The sequence below is a fragment of the Stegodyphus dumicola genome, chromosome 2 (assembly GCF_044657685.1).
Source record: "Stegodyphus dumicola isolate Sdum_Otavi_A_Nest chromosome 2, ASM4465768v1".
Lineage (NCBI taxonomy): Eukaryota > Metazoa > Arthropoda > Arachnida > Araneae > Eresidae > Stegodyphus > Stegodyphus dumicola.
The window spans coordinates 106510911-106532365 of record NC_140769.1 but is presented as its reverse complement, the minus strand read 5'-3'; the positions used below and the strand labels follow the sequence as shown (position 1 = coordinate 106532365).

General features: G+C 32.4%; 1 protein-coding gene across 2 annotated transcripts in view; it reads right to left on the bottom strand.

Moving 5' to 3' along the window:
* The window catches only part of LOC118194938 (neuroplastin-like), a 183778-nt gene that overhangs the window by 74514 nt on the left and 87809 nt on the right, over positions 1-21455 (bottom strand). For both annotated transcript variants that reach the window (XM_085811005.1, XM_085811004.1), the window contains exon 6: positions 18087-18272. In XM_085811005.1, coding sequence (XP_085667131.1) covers positions 18087-18272 — 186 coding nt within the window. The remainder of the gene's footprint in view (positions 1-18086; positions 18273-21455) is intronic.

Below are 21455 nucleotides of genomic sequence, written 5' to 3'. Positions count from 1 at the left end.
CGAAAGCAATTTTTTTCCCTGTAGATAGAGTTTTGAGCTGCAGAAGTCATTGAGAAATATACATACATCAGTCAAATTAGAAAAATTAGGCAAAATGTATAAAGAATGTGTTTTTCTTAATTACGAGAACAGACTTTTGTTTGAATTCCAGATTTTGTGTTAAGCGGCTCCAATGGTAAGAAACTTGAATCTACTGAAGGTAATAAAGACTTTTCAAACTAATTTTTTAATCTTAATGTGGTATAACATTACGAATTAATAGTGGCGTATAATTTCTAAGAAATGCAAGCTCTAGATCTCGCAAGTACAGAAAAGATAAATTACCGACTTCAGGTTCTAGCTATAATTTGTAACAGTTAAATAGTAATCTGAGTTTTCTAAGTGAAGATCAGCTGTGCTTACGACGAAGCAAATCAAGATATAAAACGCTGCCATTTTTAAGTTCAGCAATTTTTCACAAGATAAGATTTTAGTAAACAAATCAAAATGCCCTTTTCTTTTCTACCAATTTTTAACTCTGTCAGAGTACATTTTTGTTTTTCTTTTTTATAAAAATACTAAAGAAATAGGTAAAGAATTTAATATCAAAGAATTTAATAGCAAAAAGGATTTGCTATTAAATCCAAAAATTTGTTTATTATGTTTTCGAATCTTCAGTCTTTTTAAGTGAAAAAGGCGTTTGGCATTTTGTTTTCTCTTCCACAAACTGTGCGTTTATTATTAATACATTTAATCTGAAACAACTAAAACTCTTAATGCGTATTTTATGTTTTTAAAGGAATTCTTAATTTACTGGAGTTGAAAACTCAACATTTATTTTTACTATTATTACTATTATTACTATCATAAAGCCAAATCCTTCACCACTATAATAAGCGTAATTTCTCGCCCCCCCTTTTTTTTATTTTTTTCTTTCTTTCTTTCTTTTTTTTTTAGAAGCAAGAAGGAGTGTTAGTAAAATCAGAATAAAATTTGTCTTTTCTGTGCAAAACACAGTAGCAGACCTTCTGTCTGGGACAGGTGTTTGCATTTCCTAAAATATTTTCAAATTATTTATGTACCTTTTGTTTCATTATTTTTCGAATACACTTTTTCGTCTAAAATACAATAGAGTAGTTTTCTATTCATTTAAAAAACAAAAATTATTCCCCCCCCCCATCTTGTGTGGTAAACGATCATCAGCCTTAGTGTGACGTTTAGTGTATAATTTGTTTCGTAGTAAATTAAGCTTGTGCTCACCTGCGAGGTTTGTAGTATCTGTTTATTCTTTCTTCATTAACATATAAAATGTGGGCTCATAATTAAGGCATATTAAGGCGTGCACAGGACAGCATTCCATTTACAGCCTATACCACGAAAAAGGTAAACATACATATATATGAAGTAAATCCTCGACGTGCGGATAGATAATTTTCTCAACTTCTGTAAGATTTAAATTCGAATTTTATAGAACTGAATAAAAAATTTAGAATTGGAGTTGGAATTTTGTTCAAAAATAAGAAATGACGAAACGTGCTTCTCACAAATGATTGGTGGTCGTATGGAGAGGTTCGAATCCCCCTTGATAAGTCGGAATCCTTTTATGGAATCAGAATTAATTTTTTTGTTTTATTTTTCAGTTCCGTATTTTTGATTAACAATTCCATTTTAACTATTTACAAATTCCAGCTATTTAATTTCCACAATAGTACACATTTACCATCTAAATTTCACTTCAAATTTCATAGGAGATAATTTTCATTTATATATTCTTTATTAAATTAATTTTATCTTTGGAGCAAATCTTTGCAACAATAGTGCAAGATATTGCGTTTTAGATCCCTTTTTAAATAAGTTTTAAAATTAATTTATTTTAAAGTTTTTCTTCGCGTTTTTTTCTTTACACACATATATATATTACCGGCAAAGAATGAAATCCGGCATTCTATAGACTACCTAGGCATTTTACAGAATGCCGAAAACTGACCGACCAATGTATGAAACGATTAAGTATTTCACACATTGCCTAGGCATTCTACAGAATGCCAAATGACAAACCGACAAAAGTATGAAATACATCTCCACATTATATACAATGCCTAGGGAAAGTATATAATATTTCGTACTGGCAGTTGTAACGAATGTGACCCAGAGGATAGTTTCTACCGATTTGGAACTTTTGAAAGGGTTTTAAAACAACTATACATGACATCACAGCTTATTACTTGCTTAGAACTGAAGATATTCCTGACCACAAAATTCCTGTCTAGTCAGTTGCTATTGCTCAGTCCAGTGGAAGTGGCCAAATGATTCATCAGATGTAATTTGATGTTGCAACAAAAAGTTTTTTAATTTCTTGTTTTTTATATGAAAATTTTGTTTATTTTTTTAATAAGAAAGATATAAATTTTGTTTCGTACAACTTTCATTTTTCTTTATGTATTTTGAATAAAGATTTTTAATGACTTTCTTTCGTTATTTTTTGAAAATAACATTTGTGATTTTTAGCAATGAACGTCATTTAAACTATAGCCTTATTACGATAATTTTTCCCATACTTTGCCTAAAGAGCAATTGTCATTCTATAGAATGCGTAAGTATTATATACAAGGTATATGTATACATTATCTAAATAAAGTATACAGTAATTTCCATATTTCCTACTTTGTCTAAAAACGTCAGATATTGGATAAAATACCTAGGTATTCTACAGAATGACGGAGTTTCATACTTTGTTGGTAAATCTTCTGACTTTTCCAGCCGCGTAAGAGAAAGGCAGCCGACGCCAATTAGACTAAGTAGCGCATATCCATCGTCATATCCTGACATTGACTGTAGAAGACTATACAAATTAGGATCTAACCATTTTCATTGAAGTTTTTTTATTTCTGGTTCATTTAGACACTACTGCTACGTTTGTGTTTATTTATTTGGTGTGTCTTACCTAAGCAATATCCCATCGCATTTTGCGTACTAGTTGCGATGTCCGTCGAAAACATCGCGGAATAAACATCACGGAAAAAATAACGCAAGGCGAAAACGTCGTGGTACAAAACATCGGGGGAGAAAAGAAAGCAAAGAGAAAACATTCGCAGTTCTAAAACATCGTGGTGCAAAATATCGTCGTTGAGAATAAAGCTAGGCAAACACTGTAAAAAAAAACCTCGAAGTTTACAGACAAAAGTCTTGTATAGTTACAGAAATGCGAACAGTTACGAAGGAAATACCTGTAACGAACACAGAACCAAACGAAACTGTAAACTCTACAGGAGTTTTTCAAGAAGTTTTGCTTGGATTTTGTCCGTAGCGTGTGATCACGTGGCTTAAAACGGCTGAGAGAGAAGAACCAATCAGGAAGAAGGTGAAAAAACAGCGTCTTAGCGGGAGAGTTCAACGATAGTCGCCATGTTAGCCATTATTTTTGCTATGGTCGAGGTAAGTTCGAAATAGTGTTTGATGTGTATTTTACTATTTTTATGTAGTATTTGTTATGTTCTTTACACTATCTATAATTAAATTCTTTTAATGTTTAGCTTATAATTCTAATGCTCCTAAATAAACCTGTGTTGAATTATTGTTAGAGTTCAAATCACAGAGCTTGTGTTCCATTTAGTAAAATAACAACTTTTATTCGTTACATCTGCAGGTGTCTGCAGTTAAACTGCTCATATTTATAAACAGAAACAAATTTGTTAATATGTTAGTTTAAAAACAAATAAGCTTAATATTAATGTTCTATCTATAGTCTAATAATTTCTCATGTTAAATATTTATGTATCTTTTAAAACATATCGCGTTAGAATATTCATATTTTTCATTTTGTTGACAGATGTAACATTATTATTCCATACATGTTATCATTAATCCCAGCGTGAACTGCTTTAGAATATTTTTCAGAGCATTATTACACTATGTATGTTATTATTAATCTCAACGAAAAAGAAAAAATAAATGTAATATATTTAAAAAATTCGACAAAATAACTTAACATACATTAAAAATGGAATATCATTTCATTAATACATGCGATAAGTTCGCCTTAAAAGATTATATAGTCGGATAGCAATTACATATTTGTAAAAGTATTCAATGTATATTATTTTTTGTGTTAAAGATAGTTTTAATCCAGGACAGTCTTTACCAACTTATAAAGCATCTATTAAGTTACATTATAACCAACATTTACAAAAGGCAATCGAAATGCCGTGACTTTGACATATTTTTAACTATGATGTAACATACTAGGAACATTAAAGAAAAAAAATTCTATTTTTTCCTTTATGCTTGTTGAAAAGTAAAATATTAATAAAATGGTACAACATTCATTCTAGTACTTACAATGTAAATTTACATATAAATTTACTATAAATTTTGGTGCAAAGTTCATTATAAAATGCATTTGCTAATATTTAATAGTTATAGCATTCAATATCAAATCATGGAAATATTAGTAATGATACGTCAGTTGCATATATTAATTTCAATACTCAGCTCAATGCCAAATTTCTTCTATATCTGAGATAACATGTATTTTTTGAAAATAATTATTTTGTGTCATCTTTTCATTTAAAAATCTCTTTCAGATATATTTTAATGTGAATTATTTTCAAAATTATCCTCATTAGAATGAATGTTGTTCTCTTTATTATGTTTGAAACTGCCGTTACGCTAAAAAATATATTCAGAAAACTATTTATTGCTGAATGTTTAAAATAAGTTCTACTGCTCCTTTTTGACAAAGAGTATCCACTTGAATTGCAGTTGGTTTTAATTAATCGTTGGTTGTATTTTTAAGAACTACTTGATAAAATTCAACAAATTAGTTCAATCTATGAGTTCATCTGAAAAACCTAAAATTTTTATTCCAATTCTGTCATGTGTATATTTTTCAAGAATGAAAAAGAATTACAAATTCACTATCCAACAATACTGAGTAATATGTTGTTGATATAGCCAAACTTAAAATGACCCATTTTAAAACCAGATTAAATAAATCATCGCGTATTTTCGGTCATGGAATTTCTTTGGCGTTAAAAGTGTCATAGATTTAGTAAATCCAAGGGTCAAGGTAAGCTCAAATATTTTTTTCCATAGTTCATATTTGCTAAGTTATAAATTTTGCTGATGCAAAAGTTATGTAACTTATGCAAACATATGCTTAGAGTATTTGAACTAGTGTTGAAAAATCACTGGAATTTAAAATGTAATTGACAGTATGCCTTAAAGCTTGTTTTGGTAAAAGCATATTTATGGGTGCCCCTTGGCAAAATTTGGCGATTTTTGGCAATACATGGATACCGAGTTTGTGCAATTCTTTGACCATGTCATTTTGGCTTGTGTAGCGACGATTTGTGTGCCAAAAACCGCCGCTACACGAAGACAGATTGCACATACTCGTTATCCATGTACACATCGACCTATTTTCACTTTAAAAAAAATCTGTGAATTGTACAAACTTGGCATCGCGCACTCCCTTGACTTTATCCATGTACACATCGACCTATTTTCACTTAAGAAAACATCAGAGAATTGCACAAACTTGCGCTCCCTTGATAATACATGGAGCACCCTTCAATATACTCTAACTGCTGTTTTTCATAAATTAAAACATTTTAGGCATTTAAGATATCTTCCTGTAAGTTACAACTAAATGAATGACTCTTAAGCATAAAAATTTCAAATTTTTATGCTTAAGAGTAGAAGGAGTTATACACTTTTTAAAAATCAGTGTCAGAAAAATATACTTTTTAAAATATGTAAACCATTGTTTGAAGTATAGAAAAACCTTCCTTAGCAACTATACCTCTTTAAGTGATTATGTCAAGTATTCTGGTGATACAAACATTGATATTAATTATCACTGAGAATCATGCTTTGTGAAGTAACCACCTCCATTAAATATCAAAATTGTACAAAATTATGGAAAAGTTATAGAGTGGTTTTACTGTATACTTAAAGTATATCATATCACTGTTAGATATTGATGATGTAAAAGATATTATCTAATCATAAATATTTCAAGCATTAAATAGCTTAGTGTAAGTCAATAAGTTTTCAGATTCTGACTTTGTACCCTGTCTTTCACTATGTAATATTTTTCTAGCAACTGTGTTAAGTACCAGTAAGTAAGTTTGTCTTAAATACCACTTAATGTAATCAGGTATCATCTGTTCTGTCTGTAAAACTTAATCGTAATAAGTGAACAAATGAATATCTGTAAAACTAAAGATGACACTCTATGTAAAAAATACAAGTATTAAAATGTCTATGAGAGGAACATTTAAAATATTAAATCCACGATCAATTTTTGCGACATCTAAGATAGAAAATACCCAAACTGACTAGTTAATTCAGAGGATGAATGCATGTAACATCATTGTTCATGTGTTTGTTAATTGTGTAAGTATTGAAGTTCATGCATTAATTGTTGATAACTATATTATTGGCCTTATATATATATATATATATATATACTTGCATTTCAAAATTTTGTATATTTTGCCAGTGAGCTAAGTATTAAATGTTGTTACGTATAAGTTCATATTATGTGGAAAAGTAGTTTTTGATCTAACACTTTCTGAGAATTTTTTAATGTTGATCATCAAGCTTAAAGCATATGGCTGAAATTACCAGTATTAACCATAATTTAATTATTCTCCTGTTTCAGCGTTTCTTAAACTTTTTTCGAATAGAGATTATGTGAATTATCATAATTTGTGAATCACCTTGCTGCTGTTCCCTTCGAAAGCAATTTTTTAGCATATATTACTACTAGTACACTTATATTTTAATATATAATTAAAATCCGTTATATTTCATAATTAAGTCCATTGAAGAAAAGTTATATTTCTAATATTTCAAGATTATTAATGAGAAGGATGATTTTTAATTCTTGCATGGCGCTTCTATATTTGGATATATGATGGTAAGACCACAGTCTTAGTGGATATATGATAGTATATTTGGATATATGGTGGTAAGTACCACAGTTATAGTGCTTTAAATCCATCTTTTACTGCTAAGACTGAGTGGGAAGTCTGTAAGTAGGGTAACTAATAATAAATTTCATAAAATGTCTATCTTACGAGAAAAGGTGATAGATGATTGTCATATGTAACTTTTTAAACTCTGAGATTTTTCAACTAAATTTTTTTGTCTCCTTTGGAAACTTCGGAGGACCATGAGGGCAAGCTGTATGATCCACACATTGAGAAGTGCTACCTTAATACATTTCAATTTCTAGAGAAATTAATCTTAAAAAAAATCTGATCATTATTAAAACAGATTTATTTTATATTACAAATAAATATAGTAAATATCTAATAAACCTCAAATTATTTTCTGCAAAATGAATTATTTAAATTTGCACTGTTTTTGCTTCAAAAATGGATGATACATGCAATTTATGATTTCATGAAAGGACCAAAAGGAATCTTGTTTGCAATTTAATTATTTAATTTAAAAAAAGATTGAAATCATTTGGAATATGTGCAAGTGCATGCAATTATTATGAAGAGATTCTAAATTAAAATGTCACATAACAAATTTAGAATATGTTATGTACTTCTAACGAATGTGATTTTTTCTTTATTTAGGAGCCATGCTTTGAATCCTAAGAAGAAGAGGACTGCACCTTCACAACTAGTTAATTAAAAATAACAATAATATAAATTTTACCTATTTTTTATTTTATTTTCCTTTTGGATAGTTTTCAAATAAAAATAAACATATTTTTGTTTCTATATTCTGTGTATTGGAATAAAGAGTCGAAATCCATTGCAATATCCAATATTTTCAAAATATGATATTTTTTGAAATAAAATATATGATTATGGAATATTACGTTAAAATGAAATGGTTCCTTATGTAACCTGTATGTTACACTAAAAGGCTTCATCGAATACTTGTAAAGTAATGAGCAAATACTAAGTTAATATCTTGTGTGAATGAATATTATCTTACAGAATTTTTTATTCCATAAAAATCTATCTAAAAATATAATTTTGTTGAATGAAGATTTAAACATTTTTCCCGAAGATTTAAAAAGTCGTTTGAAATAATGATAACAAAAACATTAATCTGAACCATTTAGTAAATGAATAGAAAATTTTGAGGACAATTAAATCATCCACAGGAATTTTGAAATAATCATCGTATTTTTGACATCAGTTAAAGAAAGAAAGTCTGAGTCATTTTGATTATAGTGATAAATTAGTTCCATTAATAGTAGGATAGAAAATTAAAATTTTAAGGAGCCATTATGCATTATCAATTTTTCATTAAAAAATTTTTAGTTTATTACTACTATCATATCAATTATTAATGCTGAATTCTTTATCTTCAGTTTTTACATTCTTTTCTTAATTTTCTAGGCATAGCAGAGAAAAATATAATTATAGGATCAAGGCATTTCCAAATACATTATATTTTCTTCCTTAAATTTTTAAGATCATTCTATATTCATCATGTATTATAGACACAGTATCAGGGGATTCTGTTCAATTTTTCAGTTAGAATTTGGGACGAAGTTGTGAAGTCATACCTACATTGAATGCTTGAATTGATTATTTGAAATATGACAAAGCAAGAGAGAGGGCCATCTGTCCAAGGAAAGGAATATTTTAAGGAAAACTTCATGTTACACAAACATTTACACAGGCAGCCCATTCTCTAGGATTTAAATCTAGAGCCAAATGCTAGTGTTCAGCTTACTGTCTGGCTGCCTGTAGGCAATAAATGTTTTAGTAGAAGGAATACTTGAAAAATTAAATTTAGGACTAACTAATTCTTCAATTTTGTATTCAATGAGAAGAATGTAATTTATTAATAAAGTTTTAAATCTGGGAAAATACCTGTACAACTGTCCGATTAATTAATCTATTATTTCAATTAATGGTCAGTAGCAGAAGAGATTAAAAAGCATTTATGCCTAAAAGAATTATATGTTGTAATTAAAATGAATAATGCAATTAAGCATGAAAATAATTTTGGATAACTTTTGATAACTAAATTTAAGTTCATTGTTGAGTTACATAAGTAATTTTTTTTAGAATTTGAAAAAATATTTAGAATTGTTTATTGAAACAATTTCATTAAAATATTTTTTTACTGTAATCATATCCAATTGCAGTCTCTTTAGATATTACACTGTTGGGTATAAGGAGAATGATTTGGTTTAGTTTACTTAAGTATGGCAAAGCACACTAGGACTATCTGCCTAAGTGGAGAAATGCCTTTGTGGAGGACTTTCGAAGGGAAACTGACTTATATACATGTTACACATGGAGAAAACCATGAAAATACCCATACAACCAGCCCATTCGCGGGATTTGAACCTCGGACCGAACTACCAGTGTTCAGCGGGGGAATTCTAGAACATTACTAATTTATTGCCAAAAAACCATTAAGTCTAATACACAAGTTTTTTTCCCAGCTATTTCGTGATGCATATGTAACTTTGAGATGTCTTAAAATTCAATAAAGGAAAGTAATGCAGATGTAAGAAAAACATAAAATTTGAGCTTCTTTTTAACATTGGAAATATTTTGAAAGAAAATGTTGTATATCTTTTAGAAAATCTAAGGTATTTTTCCTTAAAAAAAAAAAAAACTTAATATTTAAAGTTACATAACTTCCCTTTCCCCACAAATAAATAAATGCAGCATATTTTGTTACAAGCAGTAGCTGTAGACATTTCACATAAAACATATGTTCTACATGTGTAATTATTTATAGTAATATTACAATCAAAATATTTAATATTTAGGAATACATCATTTTTGTATTTTGTATAAGACAAATATATTCTATATGCATAATTATTTGGTGTATGTGTGTGTATGTGTATGTGATTATGGCAAAGCCTCGAGGGCTATCTGCCTAAAGGGAGGGATGCCTTTCGTGGAGGACTTTCTAAGGGAAACTGGCTCGTATACACGTTACACATGGGGAAAACCACGAAAACGCCCATGCAGCCAGCCCGTTCGCGGGATTCGAACCTCGGACCGAACTACCAGTGTTCAGCGACTTTACCGCTCGGCCGCTGGTGGGCCCATAATTATTTGGAAGAACTTTTAAGTAAATTATCTGGAACTTTTACATATATTTCCTTTAAAATTTCAACATGAAAATACATGTTCTTACATAATCACTTGCAATAACCTTACAAGCAGAACACTAGTAATCTACAAATATTCCCTTTAGTAATTCACATTCAAAAATTACGATCTACTTACACTATTATTTCCTGTAGTCTTTACAGATGTTTACATTGGTAAATCACATATGGAAAACATGTTATACTTACACGATAATTTCCTGTAACATTACAGATGAAAGATCTGTAACCTTTACAGCCATATGCTTCGGTAATCAACATACAAAAACTTTGTTATGCCTACAGAATAACTTCCTGTAACATTACATGTCAAACATCTGTAACCATTACAGGTATAATCTCTGTAAAGTTACTAAGAAAATTCCTGTTTTGATTACTCAAATAATCCATGGCATCCCAGTTTCCACGACTTTTCTTAGTAACTTTACAGATTTTTTTTTACAGTGAGCAGAGAATAAAGCAGTTTAAAAACATCGTCTTTGAAAATATCGTGGTTAAAAAAAGTACCTAAAAATCATCGCATAACGGTAATATCGCATATATGCGTTTTACAGGTTTTAAATATTGTAAGTGCATTTTCGAATAATGATCTGCGAGCCAAAGAAGGAACTTTTATTTCTGTATTTTATATTTTTGAATGAACAAAAATTTTTTGCTGAAGAACTAAGAAGGGAACTTAAGCATTTAAAAATTGAAAATGAGTAGAAAATTAATGTGACTCTATAGCACTTAATAGAATTTAAAATTTTCATAGTTTGTTAACAAAGGTTATTATAAAATAATCTTTTTTACAAAATCTTACTGATAATTTCTCATGAAAAATACAGTCTAAAAATGTTTAGAAAAAGGAAGCTAAATAACTGCATGAGGTTACTTCTATAGAAATTGCTTAGTGAATTATTGTTTTCTTTCACGTTTGTTAATTTGTTATTGTTTTAATGAAAATTATATCTTGTTTTGCTTCCGTTTATTCTTAAAGCGTCGTTAACATCCCCCCTTTCTCACTTTCTTTCTTGCGCTCTAAAATCATTAAGCGCAACTTTTAAAACCTGATAAACGCATATATGCGACGTTATCGGCATGCGATGACTTGTAGGAACTTTATTTTTTACCACGATATTTTCGCCGACGATGGTTTTTAATTGCGGAGTTTTTGAGCCACTTTATTTTCGACCACGATTTTAAAGTGTGATGTTGTCTTTTGCTTTATTTTCTCCAACGATATTTTGTACCACGATGTTTTAGAGCGTGATGTTTTCTCTTGCTTTATTTTCTCCCACAATGTTTTGTACTACGACGTTTTTGCCTTGCTTTGTTTTCTCCTCAACGTTTTCGTCCGCGATGTTTTTGTCGCAATGTTTTCGGCTGTAACCCTAGTTGTAGTAACTGATTTTATAGTCTTCATAATTTACGTATTTAAAATAACTATTTAACTGTAATAATTAATAATGTATAACTAATAATGTAACTATTTTTCAAATATCTCAGAGAATTTCTGCTTTCAAACTTTCTGCATTATTATTTTTAATTTATGTATTTATAGTGTATATAATCTCCAATACACACTGGTTACCATAAATTAAGGAAAAATCACAAAAATCACGATTACTGAAAATGTTACATGTAGAATTTAATGAAACTTACCCACAATATACAACACATAGTAAGGTATCAAATAACATAAAAAGAAATTACCAAACAAATATGGTAGTATAGAAATTAGCACATGTATAAAATGAACAAATCGAAGGTGTCAGTTTGCTATAGGAAAAGTACCTTCAGTTATGAAATATGATCGCCTCTAGAAGCAATACAACACATACAGCGATGTGTAATGCTTTCAATTATGCGGTCTATCAGTTCCATAGGAAGCGAGAGCCATTGCTCTTGCAAAGCAGTTGCAAGCGCGACAAGGGTTTGAGGGGGCGGATTGAGAGCAGCTAGACTTCTCCCTAAAGCATGCCAAACGTGCTCGATAGGATTCGAGTGCGGGGATCGAGCTGGCCACTCCATGCGCATAATTGTTTCCTGTTGAAGATAATCATCTACGATGCGAGCCCTGTGTGTTCTTGCGTTGTCGTCCTGTAACAGGAAATCATCACCTATTGCCCCAGCATAATAACGCACATAAACATCAAGGATGTCATCTCTATAAACCTAATCATTCGCGGTTACCCTTGGAAAGACATGGATGTTTGTGCGTCCACCCAAAAAGATGCCACGCCAAACACAGACACTGCCCCTTCCGTATGCATCTCTTTCACGGATGTTTGAAAGATGATAACGGGTTCTAGGTTCTCTCCATATCAAATAACGCATACTATCGCTTTCTAGACTAAACCTGGACTCATCCGTAAAGACAACCGCTCTCCATTGATCAGGCGTCCAGTGGGCATGTCGTCGTGCCCACTGAAAACGGTCCCCCCCTTTGGCGTGATGTGAGCGGCACACAAATGGCTGGTCGCCTCGCATACAGACCACCTTCGTTAAGCCTTCTACGCACAGTTGACGTTGACACGAACCTTCCGGTGGCTGCAGCAAGGGAGGATCTAAGAAGAGTAGGAGTAGCGGTTCTATTCCTGCGTGCACATAATGTCAAATATCGGTCATCGGCGCTCGTCGTAGCAGTTGGCCGTCCTTGACTGAACCTCCTAGATGCCGAATCTCTGGTTTGAAATTACCTCCAAAGTCTATGAACCACAGAAGGACTCACATTTAGACATCTGTCCACTTCTGTTTAACTTTATCCTGCCTCTACTTCTCCCAATGGCTCTGCATCGCAGTTCTGCAGGTAAATGATGCCTGGAGATCATTGTTACGAATTGGGTATCTTCTCAGACTTCTGATGTCAATGTCACAGTGAAATATGTGGGCTTGCTCTCAAACATGGATATTTATGCTCCTCGCAGATGACGTTTTCCGAAAGCAGCGTCACTAATTTGCATATCGCAGTTTTACTCAGCTACTCTTACTTGGCAACATATTCAAATTTTATACGGTTTGGCTTATTTTTGAGAGAGTTATCGCTATTTTTGTGATTTTTTCTTAATTTATGATAACCAGTGTAGTTATCTAATAACTTAGGGTAGTTTGTGGCTAACTTAGGTGTGGAAAAACCCCTCAAACGATTTCTTATCGCCGTTAGAGAGCGCTTCTCTTCTGAGAAAAGAATGTCAGTTTGCGAGGTAGTAAGTAGTGAACCATCGATGCAATCCAGGTTGCTTTGAAAATAAAATGATTATTTTTGTACATTGTTGAAGTATTGACTTCAGTTAGATTTAAGTATAATCAGCTCTCTTAAGGAAGTCAATATAATATGAATATAATTTTTTATTTTTTTTTTATTTTAGGGTAGTAATAACTTTTTCTGAATGTATATAGTAGTTTTCATTTGTAATATTGATATCTGTTTTCCCCATGTGTAACGTGGATACGAAACAGTTTCCCTTAAAAAGACCTCCACGGGGCATCCCTCCCTTTCCGCGTAGTGCCTAAGGGAGGAGCACGTAATAAGCAAAAAAAAAAAAATATATATATTGATATCTATTGTTAGTCCAAAGGGGCTTTGCCCCTGAGGGCCTACTGTTTTCGTTTTGCCATTTTGCGTGGAACCACTCTGAATGTCCGTTTCACTTTTCAAATTATTGCCACCAAATATTATCGCCCGGTGCTATATTTGAAGAAATGAAATAATGAAAAATCTGCATAAAAAGAGGTATATTTCTCGCATTATGAGAAAACAACGGTACCTAGAGCCATCACATTTTGAATGACGTAATCCTTCTTCGAATATGGGCATCTGGAAGCCCAAATGTGAAATTTGGAATTTGTTTTATAATCGATTTCATATTTTATAATAACAATTTTTGATTAACAAACTCAAGGATTTCAAAGCGAGGCATGGCAACGTTGTACAGAAAAAAACATTTTTATCTCCAGCGCGTGAGACTGTGTATCGGAAATTCTACAGATAGGCTCAAGTTAAAATTATTTTGCGATATTGCTCTTGAACTGAATGTTATGGTTTAAGTCCGAAGAACATGATATTTAATAAATAAAGGTAACACACAAAATGTTAAAAAAACTCCCCTTTGGACGTAATTTAAAATCTGAAACCTTGCAGATTTTCTTTTTATTATATTATTAGTGCTTTAATTATTATGTGCATTAATAATGTATAAGTATCTGCATTTGTGTATTTAATTTTCATTTCCGATACTTGACACTCAATAATTTTAGCTTAAGTAATATTTTTTTAATTCTGCAGCGACCATCTACGTCATGTAAAATACGTTCTGATCAAACAATTTATCTTCTATGGCCCACATCTGCACCGGCCACTTTGTCGCATATTTTTGTTTGCATCGGCTGCCACAGAGGCCAGATTTACTATAGCCAGAAACTGATTCTGCATCGTCTCAGGTTTTACCAATTTATGTACTTAATCTGATGTTATTATCACACCAATGAGAAAACTTACGACAAGAAGAAATTGTATTTTAGATGTATATAGTATTTTTCTATCATAATTTTACCCAATCTAATTTTGTATTATCATCTGTCTTCTTTACTAACAGCCCACTAGCAACAGACTGGTAAAAACGTTAAGCACTTGAGATAAATCCATACAAAAGATCAGTTTGGAGAAGAAGCGAAGAATCGCTTGAAAATAAAAGTGCTCTAAAACTACTTATAAGAAAGTTAAAACCATAAACTGTGTAACAAAATGAGTTCGTTTTTAACATCTATTATTATTATTATTCTATTTTTTAAATTTCTATGCGAGATAAACCATTCGTAGCGAATATAAATATGACAATGTGCATTTTGTTATCAAAACTATCGTAACTATTGGTATTACAAATGAATCTTCCACAAAATAAATGCAAATTTTCCCCCTCATTTTATTTAACGTTAAATTATCTGATACTATATTACCGATATATTGAATTATTACGTAGCATGCTTCACCTTCATGGCACATCATCCCGGTCATTGCCCCAACAACCCTTGGTTATATATCTTTTCAACCTTGCTTTATTATTTTAACTCTTACATTACATTTATTTACTATTTGTTAGTCTGTCCAACCAACAATCTTTGATTTTATGAGGTTACAGGTTAGTATACTTGAAATATATATACAGATATACAGATTGTACATAGTTACATATATACAGATTTGTAGGCTGGCATTTCTGGGTCTGGTTAGTTTGATTTTATTAGGTCCCTTGCGGTGTTAATGTAGGCCATGATGGCTCGTACCGCCCATAGTAATCGTCGAGGAGGTCTTTGAGGCTTGAAGCGCTTTGCTGAAACTGAATGTAAGTTGACTTGAGCCTACAGTCCTTTGACGTGGGTTGACTTGAACGTACAGTCTTCCACCAAAACATCAGCCTGCGGCACACAGGCTGACGACGCCTGTGTGCCGCAGCCTGATGTTTTGGTGGAAGAACTGCGCAAAGTAACTTGGGAACTGCCCATGGTTGGTAAAAGCTTGCTGCAAGAAGAAGTCTGTCTTGAGAAGTTTCTGACTAGAGACTGCTGGCAAGATGCGTAGTATATACCTGTATATGAGGTGCTTCACCTCTTCTGCCACAGCTTCGTAAAGGCTTCGTGAAATGAGATATAACTATGATATTTTTCAAAATAAACCAGATCAAATATTATAGAATGAAGACCCTTCTGTCCAAAAGGTTAAGAAGTAACATACTTTTTTGACTTTGTATTTAAACGAGTTTGTATCATTCCATGTTATCTCTAGTTAAATTATGACACTCAGTTCTAAAATTTAAAAAGCAAAGAAATCTCTTTAAGGCGTTCATTCATGATTCCAGTCAGTAGTTTTCACCTATAAAGGTGGTCGTATTGGAGAAGATCATCAACAGTTTTCGATATCGTTATTTAGTTATGCTTTCAGAAATGATCGCTTTCAGAGATGTGATCTTAGGAAAGTTGGCGAAGCAAGAGATTATACCATAATAAAGCAAAAACCATTGTTGACCTAGCTTCGAACGTTTTACTTCATCCGTGACACTTTCTGTCTGTAACACTGGCGAAACAACGGATGCAAATTTACAAGGTAGATAATACTTTAAATTATCAGCTAAGAGATAACATGAAAATACTTTCATTTTTATATTGAAGTTTTATAACTGCTGCTTTGACGTTCTTGAAGATCATCGAATAATACTCGAATGACATTTTTAAAACTAATCATATTATAGGATTCTGATAGATTATTTGGACATTTATTAGAATAAACGAAGTTATAATTTCTCAGATTTGAAAGCACTACTGATTACCATTTCAGATTAAAAAAAGTAACACAAACTATTATTGTTATACAACGGCTGTATACTAATCTCAAGATTGTGTAAAGCTGCAAACTCATTTGTGGTTTGTAAAACTTAGTGAAGGAAAATGAGAGACTTGATTGAGTTCTGAAGAGGCCAGATTCTTGGTGTCAGGCTCGTTAGTGCATCCCTAACCTTAGTTACAAAGTTATTAACAATGTTAAATTTATTAACAGTTAAGTTTTAAATCGAGTCTTTACTTTATGTCGTTATTTCGTGAGGCATTCGCTCAATCCGGCAGTTTATGCAGATTTGATAGCAAGCAGGGGAGTTTTGCAGAGACATTAGGTATTTTGGAAGCAGGAGTGATGAAAAATATGCAACGCCTTCGCCGGGAATCGAACCACGGACCTGTGGAATACGCGCCCAGCGTGCGGAACACTACGAAGGCATGCCGAGAAGACGAGAGAAATACCTTATAGTTTGAGAAGAAGCATCATAACAGGCATGACTCGTAGTAGAAACTGGCTGTTGCCTCCGTTGCCTGCTGGCTTATTAGAGCGGAAGCTGATAATCAGAACATTCGTGAATGCTTGACATTTGATATGGTTTTGCTTACATGTCGCCCACTTGTAGAGTTTAATTTATCCGACAATAGACTCGGACGGAGACTTATCAGCTATAAATTGGAAATAAACAGATAAGAAAGTTTGAAAATGATTATAAAGCTACTTTATCTCATGCTGAATAAATAAACATCACATCGTACGAAAGTGATCTTCCTTCTCTGGCAGACATACCTCTGAGCATTGTTATCCCTTCGGTACACGTGATCACATCGGCAATTTCCTTTTTAAAATCTTAAGATATAAACAGCTTGTTACGAAAGACTCTTTCTTACACAATGGAAAGTGGGGCTTAAAAAAGAAAGAGGGACTTCATATTCTTGAAACTTAAGCAGCTAAAAACTTCCCCCTAATCTTATATCAACTAGAAACGAGTTACAGGAATATTTCATATATGTTCTTGTGATGTAGTCATCGGTACATCCAGCTGTATAAATGGAAGGTCTTGAGTTTGATTCCTACAAGCTCAACTTTTTAAAGATTCCTTCTCATAAAAATCCTAATGATTCTATAAAGTTCAACATTGTACGTGGGACCCCATGCAGTCTTGCTGCAAATACCCCTATGCCAATTACAAATCGCCTAACAATCGGTATTTCACAACCTCTAAAAAACAAAATTACTGCAAAATTGGCAAAACTTGCAAAGCCTAATTAACTGGACCTGAAGGATGGCAGGAGCACTTTCAGCACGTGATAGCACGATGTGCGTAAGATAAAGTAAGTTTGAAAACATTCTCTTTTAACCATTCATTTATTAACTGTGTTTAAAAATTTTGGTTTCCCGTCCAAATGATTCGTAATGGATTCGGTGCAGCAGTATATATAAATACAGCATAGATATTGTTTTAGATATCGTTTCTATTAAATATTTAAAGCCTATTATCGGAATCTCACAATACGCGCATCACAGAGATACCAACTCAACCGACAAGTTTTTAGTTTAAAGAAAGAAATTATGCTTCTGACAGATTAAATCTTGGAGGCTTTCGGCTACTAGGAAACATATAAAAAACATATTATAACTAATCTTACTTTAAAAGGGATTTTCCTAATAATAAGGTCTTACTTCTGACGGCTAGCTTGACTGACGTCTTTGCTGAACCTTCCATGTTATCCGCTGCGCATGTGACCTTGTGATTATCTCCATACCTTACATCATGAATCACAAAAATGGAGTTAAGAAACCCGTCGGGATTATCTATAGTACTGTACCTGGTGTCGTTCTGCTGATAGATATGAAGTGGTATGCCATCTGAAATAGTAATATTAAGGAGCTTAGGGAATCATAAATTTTTAGGAAACATATGTTCAGTTATAGTATGTACTTAAACGACATTTAAGGTTTGAGTTGGGCACTTAACATTTTGATTTGAGTTTGAAAGGCATTTTACTCAGTGAAAACTCAGTGAAATGCGTTCAAAACTCAGTAAAATGCACTGAATCACAATCCAGTTCATGCAAATGATAAAAACATGTAGCAGAGAAGAACGCCATATGGAAATTTAAAAAAAGGTAAACTTCAAATTTATATCGAATTATTTCAATTCTATGCATCTGGATGAGCTCCCTTTTTTGGGGGGAAGGGGAGGGACAAAAATAATCAGTACCATGATTGCCTGAATATGGAGATTAGTGCGACTGATTAATCTATCAATTAATGCGTTTAGGAATAATTTCAGTTCAGCCCTCACAAAATGTAAATTTGGAAGACGGGGATGAGAAAAAAAGAGTGAATTCGTAACTTCCATTGTGTGAAATCAATGTAAAACTGATCGTCTAACCCAGGGTTCTGCTACATTTTTTACTAGAAAGGCTTATTTTAGAAGTGCAGGAATTCAGTCGTACGAGGCTACAATAATAATAAAATTTAAATTTAAAAAAAAATAATAATAAGATCTGAATGCTTTCATATTTTACATTACGCCCAAAGAGGTTTTTTTAACATTTTGTGTGTTTCCTTTATTTATTAAATATCGTGTTTTTTGCTCTTAAAGTACATAAAATTCAACAGCAATGTCACAAAATATTTAAAAAAAAAAACACTATATCTTTAGAATTTCAGATACACAGACACGCGCGCTGGAGATAATTTTTTTTTTTTTTTTTTTTTTTGGTTATATAGTGTTGCCACTGCTTGCGCTGAAATCGTTGAGTTTGTTAACCAAACTTCGTTAATGTTTTATAAAATATGAAACAGATAATAAATCAAATCCCAAATTTGGGCTTCCAGATGCCCATATTCGGGTGGAGACGTACGTTACTCAAAATTTTATGGCTCTAGGTACCTTTGTTTTATCACAATATCCATTCATGCAGATTCTTTATTATTTAATTTTCTTTAAATATAATACAGGGCTGTAACATTTGGTAGCAACAATTTAAAACGTTACAAAATGGCGTTTTGAGACTAATAGCCCTTCTGATCTAACGCTCCTTTGGGCTAATAGTAATAATAATAATGAATATACCGGGTGATCAAAAAGTCAGTATAAATTTGAAAACTTAATAAATCATCGAATAATGTAGATAGAGAGGTAAAAATTGACACACATACTTAGAATGACAAGGGGTTTTATTAGAAAAGCAATAATTAGAAAAGCAATAATATGATCAGAAAAGCAATAATTAGCATAACAAATTAAGACAAAGCAAAGATTATGCTCTTTACAGGAAATGCTCAATATATTCACCATCATTCCTCAACAATAGCTGTAGTCGAGGAATAATGTTGTGAACAGCACTGTAAAGAATGTCCGGAGTTATGGTGAGGCATTGGCGTCGGATATTGTCTTTCAGTATCCCTAGAGATGTCGGTCGATCACGATACACTTGCGACTTCAGGTAACCCCAAAGCCAATAATCGCACGGACTGAGGTCTGCGGACCTGGGAGGCCAAGCATGACGAAAGTAGCGGCTGAGCACACGATCATCACCAAACGACACGCGCAAGATATCTTTCACGCGTCTAGCAATATGGGGTGGAGCGCCATCCTGCATAAAAATCGTACGTTCCAGCAGGTGTTTATCAGCCAGGCTGGGGACGATGCGATTCTGTAACATATCGGCGTACCTCTTACCCGTCACGGTAGCAGTTACAAAACCAGAATCACGCATTTCCTCGAAGAAAAAAGGCCCGATAACAGAAAACGTTTTTAACTTTTTTTTTTTTTTTTGTTCTAATAAAACCCCATGTCATTCTAAGTATGTGTGTCAATTTTTACCTCTCTATCTACATTATTCCGTGATTTATTAAGTTTTCAAATTTATACTGACTTTTTGATCACCCGGTATAATTATATCAAAGTAAAATTAATTTATAGAGATCGTCAAAATTACGCTATAATATTTTTTTTTTTTTTCTGTTGCGAAACCGTTTATCAGAATATGTTGTTGTTCACGTTCATAAATATTGTTATGCATACACGTCGTTGTTCAGAAATGTTGTTAGTCAAGCAAGAAAACTTCACATTGTTATTATTGTGCAAATGAAATAAGTTGCTAATATACATTAATCAGCTAACCTGAACTGATTTTCCCAGTACCAATCACTGAAAAAGCAGTGTTGTCTGTAACCTTTCGTTATCTTTTAATCCGAAGAAAAGAATTGCGTACTATGTTTACAGCTCGAAATACAAATTCATGAAATGGGAAGTTTACGTACAAACAGAGGTTTCGGACATAAAGTGTAGTATTAGTTAGTGTACAGAACGTAAAGCGTAGCGTTAGTTACTGTAAATTATTTTATAGAGTGCACGAGGATAATGGAAACGGACAATAGTTCACTGTGCGTGGAATTAGATGTTTCTAGCAGTCGAAAACTGATTCATCTACTCCTGTAGTGTTACCTAGATGTCGCTAATAGTGTTAAGTTTTTGACAAATGTTTAATTGTTAAACAATTGTTAAATTGTCGAAGGTAAAGTACAAATTTTTATTAAAATTACTCATTAAGATTACCAGTATTTGTTGTCCAAATGTATAAAATTTGGAATTCAAATATTTGAATGGCAGGCACTTTAAAATTGCTTCGCGGGCACCGCATTGTTGATCCTTGGTCTAACCTAACAGCGAATCACGGTGTTAACAACATGCTTACAATCACGGTGTTACCATCACGGTGTTAACAACATGCGAATCACGGTGTTAACAACATGCAACAAAGGCGAGTTATCGCCTTTGCAGCTGTATAATTGTTAACACAACATATTGTTGCGTGCGTACGGGTTCGTTATGAAATGAATGCACAAGTCCGATGAAAAATGAACAAAAATTTATTATTATCACAACAAAAATGCTTAAATTTTCTCAAATTATCATGCAGTATTACAATATCTCACAGTAGTTATCTTTTAACTACTCAAATGTCCAATAGAACGTAATTCAAAACAGCTAAAGAAAGCTAATCCCCGAATTCGCTACAATCAACAAGAGCAGTT